Genomic DNA, 12,935 nt, shown 5'->3' on the forward strand with positions numbered 1-12,935 from the left:
CTTAGAGACGCACCATTTCAGAGCAGTTGAGAGCTGGTGTTTCTAGCCGGGGGTGGGGGGGGGAAACAACCATGGTCCCTTCCTAGGCTATGAATATCAGCCCGCAGCTGTCTGCATAGCCTTTTCTGGCTATTAAAGGGGGATCCCACCTCTTTTTTTTGGGGTTGGGGCTCCCCATATTGTAATGGTCAGTAAAGGATAAATACACAGCTGCGGGCTGATATTCATAGCCTGGGAAGATCCATGGCTATTAACCCCATCCCAAGATATAAACATCGGTCCCCAGTCGCTGGCTTTTCCTGCCTGGTTAGAAAAATTGTGTGGGAGCCCATGACATTCACAAACATAATGTTATTAAAGACATTTACAGTAATTTACACACACATCTATAAATCTATTCTGTATGTATTTACTGTATGTTGTATGTATACCATCTATTCTATCCTTTTCTTATATCTATGTAAGATAAATACATATACACTCACTGGCCACTTTATTAGGTACACCTGTCCAACTGTGTGTTAAGACTTAATTTCTAATCAGCCAATCACATGGCGGCAACTCAGTGCATTTAGGCATGTAGACATGGTCAAGACAATCTCCTGCAGTTCAAACCGAGCATCAGTATGGGGAAGAAAGGTGATTTGAGTGCCTTTGAACGTGGCATGATTGTTGGTGCCAGAAGGGCTGGTCTGAGTATTTCAGAAACTGCTGATCTACTGGGATTTTCACGCACAACCATCTCTAGGGTTTACAGAGAATGGTCCGAAAAAGAAAAAAAATCCAGTGAGCGGCAGTTCTGTGGCCGGAAATGCCTTGTTGATGCCAGAGGTCAGAGGAGAATGGGCAGACTGGTTCGAGCTGATAGAAAGGCAACAGTGACTCAAATTGCCACCCGTTACAACCAAGGTAGGCAGAAGAGCATCTCTGAACGCACAGTGCGTCGAACTTTGAGGCAGATGGGCTACAGCAGCAGAAGACCACACTGGGTACCACTCCTCTCAGCTAAGAACAGGAAACTGAGGCTACAATTTGCACAAGCTCATCGAAATTGGACAGTAGAAGATTGGAAAAACGTTGCCTGGTCTGATGAGTCTCGATTTCTGCTGCGACATTCGGATGGTAGGGTCAGAATTTGGCGTAAACAACATGAAAGCATGGATCCATCCTGCCTTGTATCAACGGTTCAGGCTGGTGGTGGTGGTGTCATGGTGTGGGGAATTTTTTCTTGGCACTCTTTGGGCCCCTTGGTACCAATTGAGCATCGTTGCAACGCCACAGCCTACCTGAGTATTGTTGCTGACCATGTCCATCCCTTTATGACCACAATGTACCCAACATCTGATGGCTACTTTCAGCAGGATAATGCGCCATGTCATAAAGCTCGAATCATCTCAGATTGGTTTCTTGAACATGACAATGAGTTTACTGTACTCAAATGGCCTCCTCAGTCACCAGATCTCAATCCAATAGAGCATCTTTGGGATGTGGTGGAATGGGAGATTCGCATCAGGGATGTGCAGCCGACAAGTCTGCGCCAACTGTGTGATGCCATCATGTCAATATGGTCCAAAATCTCTGAGGAATGCTTCCAGCACCTTGTTGAATCTCTGCCACGAAGAATTGAGGCAGTTCTGAAGGCAAAAGGGGGTCCAACCCCTTACTAGCATGGTGTACCTAATAAAGTGGCCAGTGAGTGTATATATGTGTGTGTGTGTCACTGACATGTGTATATGTATTCTGTGTGTATATCTCTATTCTATCTTTTCTATTATAACCTGGCAGTGTGATTTTACAGTAGCTGCATATGAATTGCCGGCTTTTCAAAGGACATCGGTGCGTCAAAATTGGACAGCACTCACATGTTAGATCTTCACCCTGAAACAAATATTGTAAAAGTCACAGACAGATGGAGAAGTCCCATCTATGATCAGCTCTAATCCTGCCATCTCCACCGCTCTCATTACACAAGTATAAAACATATAATACTGGTGGATAAAACAAGACTGAGCACAAGACCTTCACAGCCATCTACACATCATAGGAGAGATCTCATGACACTTTCTCTCCATCTACCTGATGATCCTGAGGAACATTGGGATCTTCTTGTAAACAGTCCTGTGGAAGAAGAGGACGGGGACATCGCTCTGGTGTTGTCCTCTTACTGGATAGATCTGGAGCAAACACATACAGGGACTGAACTCATTGTTTACATACAGATAATTATAGGCCGTGTGTATTTAGTCCTGTCTATTACCTGGTGATGTGAGGAGCTGGGGAACCTCCATCATGACGTCCTTGTACAGATCTCTGTGTCCTTCTAAATACTCCCACTCCTCCGTGGAGAAATAGATGGAGACATCCTGACACCGTATAGGAACCTGACACATACAATGATACTGTCATCCCCCGATCCCTTCATAGTGTTACTGTATAATGTCCCAGCATTCCCAGCAGTGTCACCTCTCCAGTCAGCAGCTCAATCATCTTGTAGGTGAGGTCTAGGATCTTCTGGTCATTGATGTCCTCATGTATTAGGAGGTGAGGTGAAGGCCCAGTGATTGGGCTCAGGGTTCTTCCCCATCCCTCAGACACAGGGTCCAGACAGCGCTCACTAGAGGTCTTCTTCACTACTGTGTAATCCTGGTTATGGAGAGACACATTAATAAATCTCACTACAGACATTTCCAGAGTCCTCACCTTTCCAGTTCTGTCCGTTATTCCCATAGATAAGAATGATGTAATGTGACGCCATCAGAATCTCTCACCTCTCCAGTAAGCCGGAAGAGGATCTCTAGGGTAAGGTGTAATATCCTCTCCTCCATCTTGTCTCTGTCCATATCCATCTTTGATGGGTAAATCAGGAAAATTCTCTTATATAGAAGATCTTCACTGAGAGGATCCGATATTGTAGAGACCTGAATAGAAAGACGATGTAACACCATAAAGAATTCTATATAATACAATTACTGACAAAAACTAGAACTGAAGGCAGCACTCCATATATTGCACTGTGGAAAAAAGATGGACGTTATTCAGACCCACATGTCCGGGCGACGTTTCTGCTCCCACTGAGCCCTTCTCAAGCAGTGGGTATAACGTACAAGTGTGCTTTTATACGAATACTTAACCATCATTAATTTCTCATAATTTTATAACAAAGTGCAGTTAAATAGTTTTCCATAAAACATATATAATACCATTCATATCCACATCACATAAGATCTCATATCTCCACAGAAAGGGCTTTATTGCTAAAGTGCCAAAGACGCCAATGTAAAATAAACTAATCTCTGATAAAAAAAAAAATAAAAAAAAAAAAAAAAAATATCATCAGCGGAACTGTGATACGTCTAAAGTGCTGCCATCTTTTGAAGGCAGGCGATTCCGCAGGTGGTCACTGAACTGTGGCGGAATCACCGCGGCCTATACATTGTATGGGCGAGATTTCTCTTGCGGAGACTCACATCTACGTAAGATAAGTTGACACGCTGCGGTGTGGAAAGACACGCGGTATGTCCGTCTCTGTGAGTGATCCGCGGGCGTATGTGGACATGGAATTTCTGGATGCTGCGGATGTACGCAGTATCCAGAGTTTACTGATCGTGGACACACACCCTCAGAGCTTTTGCCGTTTGTTTTTTACAGTATGCATTTTGTCTACAGTACAGGTCTAATCACAGTTTTATTCACTAAAAACGCAGCGAAAAACAACGTTGCGACATTTGCAGCTTTTTTTTTTTAAAAACTTTTTCATTGGTTTCTACGGGTGAAAAAAATTGCTGAAAGAAAGGACATGCTGCGGATTAAAAAAAAACGCTGCAGTTGTGAAATTCAGTCAGGAGGAAATAAAAGGGTGTGCGGGAGATCTCTGAAAATCTCAGTCTTTGCTTGTGCTGTAAAAGGCTGTAAACTTCTTATTTGCAGAAGAAAAAGCTGCAGAAATTCTGCCTATGAACACTGCCAAAAGCGCTAGCAAAACACAGGAAGTTGCCGAAATCTGCTGCATGCGCTTGATTTTTTCTGACTGAATTTCTGAACTGTAGCTGTCACTTCTTTCAGTGTGTTTTCACCCGTAGAAAGCAAGGACAGAATAAAGATAAAGCTGCAGATATTGCAACGGCGGTTTTTGCTGCAATTTTTTACGTGGTTTTGGTTAATTAAACTATTAGGCTATGTGCACACGTTGCGGATTCTGCTGAGTTTCCGCAGCGTTTTTGGCCCTGCGGAAACGCAGCAGTTCCGCATAGTACAGTACCATGGTAGCCTATGGCAATTCAAATCCGCTCTACTCACAGTGCGGTAAACAAACCGCAGCATGTCAATTGTTTGTGCGGATTCCACAGTGGTTTCACACCTTTAACAAAGTAGAGGTGTGAAACCGCAGGGAAAAACCGCAGGCTAATCCTCAGGAAAACCGCCGGTCACTTTACCTGCGGATCCGCGTGGAAAAACCTGCAGCGTGTGCACATAGCCTTAGGTCTCGTTCACACGGTCAGTATTCAGGCAGTATTTGTAATGCAGAAACAGGAGTGGAACAATGAGAGGAAAAGTGTAATAGACACTCGTCACCACCTCTGGATTTCTCACCCTCCTGGTTTTGGCTTACACATACTGATGTGAAATACTGACCGAATACTCAACGTGTGAACGTGGCCTTAAACATACTGTAGACAAAGCAACATCCTCACTCCAAAAAAAGGCAGAAAAAAGTGTGAAGAACAAAGAACAAGCTGAAAATCAGGTGTTTTGAATGCAACATTTTTACCGCCAGTAGAACAGGTTTTGGCTACTGGAAAAAATGCTGCGTGTGAGCATAGTCTTACTCTGAAACGCTATGACTATATGTGGTGTTACATAGGACTGCTGGTGACATCTACTACATCATCTGTGCTCAGAGAGTTATCACTGCTATCTCTGGTGTTACATAGGACTGCTGGTGACATCTACTACATTATCTGTACTCAGAGATATCACTTATCTGCAGTGTTAAAAAAAAAAATTAAGAGGGGGTTGGGGGGCAACTCTGTCTTGGGGCCCCAATCTTTTCTGACCCTAGCAACGCCCCTGTGTACTGCTAATCGTCGCAGACCTGTTGGCTGATATAAGGCCCCTGAATATAGGGGTCACAGTGTGAGCACTGGCTCTAGGCCCCTCCGCCAACTGTATCCGCATCCTGCTCATGTCATGTAACCTAACGGTTCCGTTACATTTAGCGATGCACCAGCGATCCCGACCACGATACGACCCGGTCAGGATCGCTGGTGCATCGCTAAATGGTCGCTAGTGAGCTGCCAAACAGGCAGATCTCACCAGCGACGTAGCTGCAGTCGGTGGTCGTTACTTACCTGTCAGACGGCAGCTCTGATGACGACTTCCTCCCGCGTCCATGGCCCGCTCGTCGGCGCCAGCAGGAAGCAGACGACGAGAAAACGGCCCAGGACGTTCTCGCGCGATCAGCGATATCCAGCGGGGGAGCCGGTCAGAGGTGAGTGTCACATGTAGCTTGCGTCACAAAATCGGTGACGCTTTAGCGATATCGCTGTGTGTAAAAGGCCCTTAAATGTTTGTGTGATTTTGCAATGATAGCATTTGGGGCCCCACTTTAAATTTTTGCCTAGGGCCCCACTTTGTCTAAAACGGGCCCTGCCTGTCTTAAGCTGCAGACCAATCCTATACAATGTGTGGCACATTCAGTCCGCGCATGCGCACTATCGCACTGCGGACATCTCGGCGTCATCTTGGATGTGGCAACATGTACAATCCGGATCTTTCTTACAAAATACACCATCTGAGTTTCCAGGGGCGGCGCTTTCTACTATACAGCGCATTTCAAGCAGCCTTAACCCCATTATTGAAGGTGAATATTATCATCCCTATATTAACCTTCTATAATGTCACTTCTTCGCTCAACAACTCAAAAGAATTTTTTAATCTCATAATGATTATATATTTGTGACCATATTTATTCTGTAGAAGTGAACTGAATAGGAATGTGAATGCACCCTGTACAAGTTACCTCCGGTCACCAAATAGCACCTCGGGGAGGCACATGACCCTCACGGACCATGATGTCTCAACCCTAGGGTATAGCTGTACCTACCTTTATAGACACCTGGGTTGAGACATCCTGTGCCAGCAGTGGTTTACAGCCGGGACGGTCGCATCTTAGCACCATCCCGTTTGCAAACTGTATATTCCCCAGATATGGATTACGGCGTGGGACACAACGGTGGACAGGTAAGGTATATTGCTGGTTTGTCATTTTACTTCTTATCACAGGAGTACGAGGGCGTCGCATGGATTAGTGCTGTACAATAAAGATGGCAAACTGTGCTTTGTGTTTGATTTCATTAAAAGACTTTATTCTGGCTGTGTTATTTTTTAACCCCTTAACAACTATAGGATTAGTAATAGATAGGTGTCTAATTGACACCTGTCCATTACTAAGCCGGGCTTGATGTCACCTTACAATACAAAGGTGACATCAACCCCCCAACTATTATCCCATATGCCACCACTACAAGGCAGTGGAAAGAGAGAGGATAAGTGCCAGAATTTGCGCATCTTATAGATACTCCATTTCTTAGGCCGGTTTCACATTTGCGCTTTATAGCGCTGCGACGGCCTACGCACGGCTGCCGCTAAGCCCCGCCCCCTGCCGGCTCCCTGCCCGCCCATCCGGTCATCGCCGCCTACTAGTGCACATGGGCGCTTGCGATCTGCACACCCTATCTTTAGCATAGGGTGCGCAGATCGTGCGCTAGCAGGATTTTGCCGTGCGCTGCGCACTTTTGAAGGTGCGACCGTGTGCGCCGAACGCAGCATGCTGCATTTCGGCGCGCACGGCGCACCTTCAAAAGTGCGCAGCGCACGGCAAAATCCTGCTAGCGCACGGCCAGCGCACCCTATGCTAAAGACAGGGTGCGCAGATCGCAAGCGCCCATGTATGCTAGTAGGCGGCGATGACCGGATGGGGCGGGCAGGGAGCCGGCAGGGGGCGGGGCTTAGCGGCAGCCGTGCGTAGGCCGTCGCAGCGCTATAAAGCGCAAATGTGAAACCGGCCTAAGGCAGCGGAGAGCTGGTGTTTGTAGCCGGGGGGGAATAACCATGGACCCTTCTTAGGCTATGAATATCAGCCTGCAGCTGTCGGCATAGCCTTTTCTGGCTTTTAATTATAGGGGAACCCCACGTCGTCTTTTTGGGGGTCCTCAAATTTTAATATCCAGTAAAGGCTAAATATATAGCTGTGGGCTGATATTTTTATATATTCATACCTGGGAAGATCCATGGGTATTAACCGCTTTCTGCCATGAGAAGTACTATACCGTCCATGTGCCCTGGGACTTAATTCCCAGGGACGGGATAGTACGTTATAGCGATCAGCGGCGCTCACGTGGTGAGCGCCGCTGATCGCGGACGGGTGTCAGCTGATTATCACAGCTGGCTGACACCCGGCACAATGTGTCAGGGGCGGTCACGGACCACCCACGACACATTAACCCCTTGCACACCGCGATCAAACACGATCGCGGTGTACTGTGGGTTAAAGGGAAGCATCGGCAGGGAGGGGGATCTCTCCGTGCTTCCCTGAGCCCCCCACAGCAGCGCAATGTGCAGCGCTGCTGCGGGGGGGGACTCCTTCCCTGCAGGCCCCCGAATCCAAGATGGCGACGGGGGCCTTCAGGGACCTGCAGGGAGCTGACTTCCTCAGTGCCTGCAAAGCGCAGGCATGAGGAAGTCTGCAGCAGTGCCTGTGACAGATCGCTGATTTTCCTATTTTACCTGCTTTGCTTCCATCCTGTAATCTGCATGTGTGCGATACAGAGATCAGAGTTACTTTGTAAGAGCCTGGAACAGGTTACCACGGATTTACTTACCGTACATACTCGAGTATAAGCCGAGACACCTAATGTTGCCACGGAAAACTGTGTAAGCTTATTGACTCGAGTATAAGCCGAGTATGCATTGTCCCCTCATCCATGTCCTGGTATGTGTGGCTCCCCCGGTTGTCGTATGCACGGCTCAGTCCCCCGGTCATCGTAAGCACGGCTCACCCTCCCCCGTCCTACTCTCCAACCTCCTTGCACTGTTGCTGCATCATCGTTTAGGCGTGGCAGGACGATTCATGTACAGAGCGGAGCTGCGTGTGTCCTATTGGGGGCGATTCATGTACGGAGCGGAGCCGCGTGTCCTATTGGGGGCGATTGATGTACAGAGCGGAGCCGCGTGTGTCCTATTGGGGGCGATTCATGTACGGAGCGGAGCCGCGTGTCCTATTGGGGGCGATTCATGTACAGAGCGGAGCCGCGTGTGTCCTATTGGGGACGATTCATGTACGGAGCCGAGTGTCCTATTGGGGGCGATTCATGTACGGAGCCGAGTGTCCTATTGGGGGCGATTCATGTAAGGAGTGGAGCCGCGTGTCCTATTGGGGGCGATTCATGTACAGAGCGGAGCCGCGTGTGTCCTATTGGGGACGATTCATGTACGGAGCCGCGTGTGTCCTATTGGGGGCAACACATGTACGGAGCCGCGTGTGTCCCATTAGGGGATTCAAGTACGGAGCGGAGCTGCGTGTCCTATTGGGGGGTTCATGTACGGAGCGGAGCCGCGTGTGTCCTATTGGGGACGATTCATGTACGGAGCGGAGTCGCGTGTGTCCGATTGGGGACGACTCATGTACGGAGCGGAGCCGCGTGTGTCCTTTTGGGGACGATTCATGAGCGGAGCCGCGCGTGTCCTATTGGGGGAGATTCATGTACGGAGCCGCGTGTGTCCCACTGGGGGATTCATGTACGGAGCCGCGTGTGTCCCACTGGGGGATTCATGTACGGAGCGGAGCCGCGTGTCCTATTGGGGACGATTCATGTACGGAGCGGAGCCATGTGTCCTATTGGGGGAGACTCATGTACGGAGCCGCGTGTGTCCTATTGGGGACGATTCATGTACGGAGCGGAGCCGCGTGTGTCCTATTTTGGGCGATTCATGTACGGAGCGGAGCCGCGTGTCCTATTGGGGGCGATTCATGTACAGAGAGGAGCCGCGTGTGTCCTATTGGGGACGATTCATGTACGGAGCCGAGTGTCCTATTGGGGGCGATTCATGTACGGAGCCGCGTGTCCTATTGGGGGCGATTCATGTACAGAGCGGAGCCGCGTGTGTCCTATTGGGGGCGATTCATGTACGGAGCGGAGCCGCGTGTCCTATTGGGGGCGATTCATGTACGGAGCGGAGCCGCGTGTCCTATTGGGGGCGATTCATGTACACAGCGGAGCCGCGTGTGTCCTATTGGGGACGATTCATGTACGGAGCCGAGTGTCCTATTGGGGGCGATTCATGTACGGAGCCAAGTGTCCTATTGGGGGCGATTCATGTACGGAGCCGAGTGTCCTATTGGAGGCGATTCATGTACGGAGCGGAGCCGCGTGTCCTATTGGGGGCGATTCATGTACAGAGCGGAGCCGCGTGTGTCCTATTGGGGACGATTCATGTACGGAGCCGCGTGTGTCCTATTGGGGGCAACACATGTACGGAGCCGCGTGTGTCCCATTAGGGGATTCATGTACGGAGCGGAGCTGCGTGTCCTATTGGGGGGTTCATGTACGGAGCGGAGCCGCGTGTGTCCTATTGGGGACGATTCATGTACGGAGCGGAGCCGCGTGTGTCCTATTGGGGACGACTCATGTACGGAGCGGAGCCGCGTGTGTCCTTTTGGGGATGATTCATGAGCGGAGCCGCGCGTGTCCTATTGGGGGAGATTCATGTACGGAGCCGCGTGTGTCCCATTGGGGGATTCATGTACGGAGCCGCGTGTGTCCCACTGGGGGATTCATGTACGGAGCGGAGCCGCGTGTCCTATTGGGGACGATTCATGTACGGAGCGGAGCCATGTGTCCTATTGGGGGAGACTCATGTACGGAGCCGCGTGTGTCCTATTGGGGACGATTCATGTACGGAGCGGAGCTATGTGTCCTATTGGGGGAGACTCATGTACGGAGCCGCGTGTGTCCCATTAGGGGATTCATGTACGGAGCGGAGCTGCTTGTCCTATTGGGGGGTTCATGTACGGAGCGGAGCCGCGTGTGTCCTATTGGGGACGATTCATGTACGGAGCGGAGCCGCGTGTGTCCTATTGGGGACGACTCATGTACGGAGCGGAGCCGCGTGTGTCCTTTTGGGGATGATTCATGAGCGGAGCCGCGCGTGTCCTATTGGGGGAGATTCATGTACGGAGCCGCGTGTGTCCCACTGGGAGATTCATGTACGGAGCCGCGTGTGTCCCACTGGGAGATTCATGTACGGAGCGGAGCCGCGTGTCCTATTGGGGACGATTCATGTACGGAGCGGAGCCATGTGTCCTATTGGGGGAGACTCATGTACGGAGCCGCGTGTGTCCTATTGGGGACGATTCATGTACGGAGCGGAGCTATGTGTCCTATTGGGGGAGACTCATGTACGGAGCCGCGTGTGTCCCATTAGGGGATTCATGTACGGAGCGGAGCTGCTTGTCCTATTGGGGGGTTCATGTACGGAGCGGAGCCGCGTGTGTCCTATTGGGGACGATTCATGTACGGAGCGGAGCCGCGTGTGTCCTATTGGGGACGACTCATGTACGGAGCGGAGCCGCGTGTGTCCTTTTGGGGACGATTCATGAGCGGAGCCGCGCGTGTCCTATTGGGGGAGATTCATGTACGGAGCCGCGTGTGTCCCACTGGGGGATTCATGTACGGAGCCGCGTGTGTCCCACTGGGGGATTCATGTACGGAGCGGAGCCGCGTGTCCTATTGGGGACGATTCATGTACGGAGCGGAGCCATGTGTCCTATTGGGGGAGACTCATGTACGGAGCCGCGTGTGTCCTATTGGGGACGATTCATGTACGGAGCGGAGCCGCGTGTCCTATTGGGGGAGACTCATGTACGGAGCCGCGTGTGTCCTATTGGGGACGATTCATGTACGGAGCAGAGCCATGTGTCCTATTGGGGGAGACTCATGTACGGAGCCGCGTGTGTCCTATTGGGGACGATTCATGTACGGAGCGGAGCCGCGTGTCCTATTGGGGGAGACTCATGTACGGAGCCGCGTGTGTCCTATTGGGGACGATTCATGTACGGAGCAGAGCCGCGTGTCCTATTGGGGGTGATTCATGTACGGAGCGGAGCCATGTGTCCTATTGGGGACGATTCATGTAAGGAGCGGAGCCGCATGTGTCCTATTGGGGATGATTCATGTACGGAGCGGAGCCGCATGTGTCCTATTGGGGACGATTCATGCACGGAGCGGAGCCGCATGTGTCCTATTGGGGACGATCCATGTACGGAGCGGAGCCGCATGTGTCTTATTGGGGGTGATTCATGTACGGAGCGGAGCCGCGTGTGTCCTTTTGGGGACGATTCATGAGCGGAGCCGCGCGTGTCCTATTGGGGGAGATTCATGTACGGAGCCGCGTGTGTCCCACTGGGGGATTCATGTACGGAGCCGCGTGTGTCCCACTGGGGGATTCATGTACGGAGCGGAGCCGCGTGTCCTATTGGGGACGATTCATGTACGGAGCGGAGCCATGTGTCCTATTGGGGAAGACTCATGTACGGAGCCGCGTGTGTCCTATTGGGGACGATTCATGTACGGAGCGGAGCCGCGTGTGTCCTATTGGGGGCGATTCATGTACGGAGCGGAGCCGCGTGTCCTATTGGGGGCGATTCATGTACAGAGAGGAGCCGCGTGTGTCCTATTGGGGACGATTCATGTACGGAGCCGAGTGTCCTATTGGGGGCGATTCATGTACGGAGCCGCGTGTCCTATTGGGGGCGATTCATGTACAGAGCGGAGCCGCGTGTGTCCCATTGGGGGCGATTCATGTACGGAGCGGAGCCGCGTGTCCTATTGGGGGCGATTCATGTACGGAGCGGAGCCGCGTGTCCTATTGGGGGCGATTCATGTACAGAGCGGAGCCGCGTGTGTCCTATTGGGGACGATTCATGTACGGAGCCGAGTGTCCTATTGGGGGCGATTCATGTACGGAGCCGAGTGTCCTATTTGGGGGGATTCATGTACGGAGCGGAGCCGCGTGTCCTATTGGGGGCGATTCATGTACAGAGCGGAGCTGCGTGTGTCCTATTGGGGACGATTCATGTACGGAGCCGCGTGTGTCCTATTGGGGGCAACACATGTACGGAGCCGCGTGTGTCCCATTAGGGGATTCATGTACGGAGCGGAGCTGCGTGTCCTATTGGGGGGTTCATGTACGGAGCGGAGCCGCGTGTGTCCTATTGGGGACGATTCATGTACGGAGCGGAGCCGCGTGTGTCCTATTGGGGACGACTCATGTACGGAGCGGAGCCGCGTGTGTCCTATTGGGGACGACTCATGTACGGAGCGGAGCCGCGTGTGTCCTATTGGGGACGACTCATGAGCGGAGCCGCGCGTGTCCTATTGGGGGAGATTCATGTACGGAGCCGCGTGTGTCCCACTGGGGGATTCATGTACGGAGCCGCGTGTGTCCCACTGGGGGATTCATGTATGGAGCAGAGCCGCGTGTCCTATTGGGGACGATTCATGTACGGAGCGGAGCCATGTGTCCTATTGGGGGAGACTCATGTACGGAGCCGCGTGTGTCCTATTGGGGACGATTCATGTACGGAGCGGAGCCGCGTGTTCTATTGGGGAAGACTCATGTACGGAGCCGCGTGTGTCCTATTGGGGCCGATTCATGTACGGAGCGGAGCCGCGTGTCCTATTGGGGGTGATTCATGTACGGAGCGGAGCCATGTGTCCTATTGGGGACGATTCATGTACGGAGCGGAGCCGCATGTGTCCTATTGGGGACGATTCATGTACGGAGCGGAGCCGCATGTGTCCTATTGGGGACGATTCATGTACGGAGCGGAGCAGCATGTGTCCTGTTGGGGACGATCCATGTACGGAGCGTAGCCG

The 12,935-nt window shown here is 51.5% G+C and overlaps 1 protein-coding gene across 1 annotated transcript in view; it reads right to left on the reverse strand.

Moving 5' to 3' along the window:
• Window positions 1-12,935, reverse strand: part of LOC141094193 (uncharacterized) — an 85,355-nt gene that overhangs the window by 67,580 nt on the left and 4,840 nt on the right. The window contains exons 2-5 of the mRNA XM_073579957.1: window positions 2,769-2,918; window positions 2,464-2,643; window positions 2,258-2,381; window positions 2,077-2,174 (exon numbers count right to left, since the gene is read on the reverse strand). Coding sequence (XP_073436058.1) covers window positions 2,077-2,174; window positions 2,258-2,381; window positions 2,464-2,643; window positions 2,769-2,846 — 480 coding nt within the window. The 5' untranslated portion in view covers window positions 2,847-2,918. The remainder of the gene's footprint in view (window positions 1-2,076; window positions 2,175-2,257; window positions 2,382-2,463; window positions 2,644-2,768; window positions 2,919-12,935) is intronic.

This window comes from Dendrobates tinctorius, unplaced genomic scaffold (genome assembly GCF_039654945.1).
Source record: "Dendrobates tinctorius isolate UK_male_01 unplaced genomic scaffold, ASM3965494v1 ptg000063l, whole genome shotgun sequence".
NCBI classification, from domain to species: Eukaryota; Metazoa; Chordata; class Amphibia; order Anura; family Dendrobatidae; genus Dendrobates; species Dendrobates tinctorius.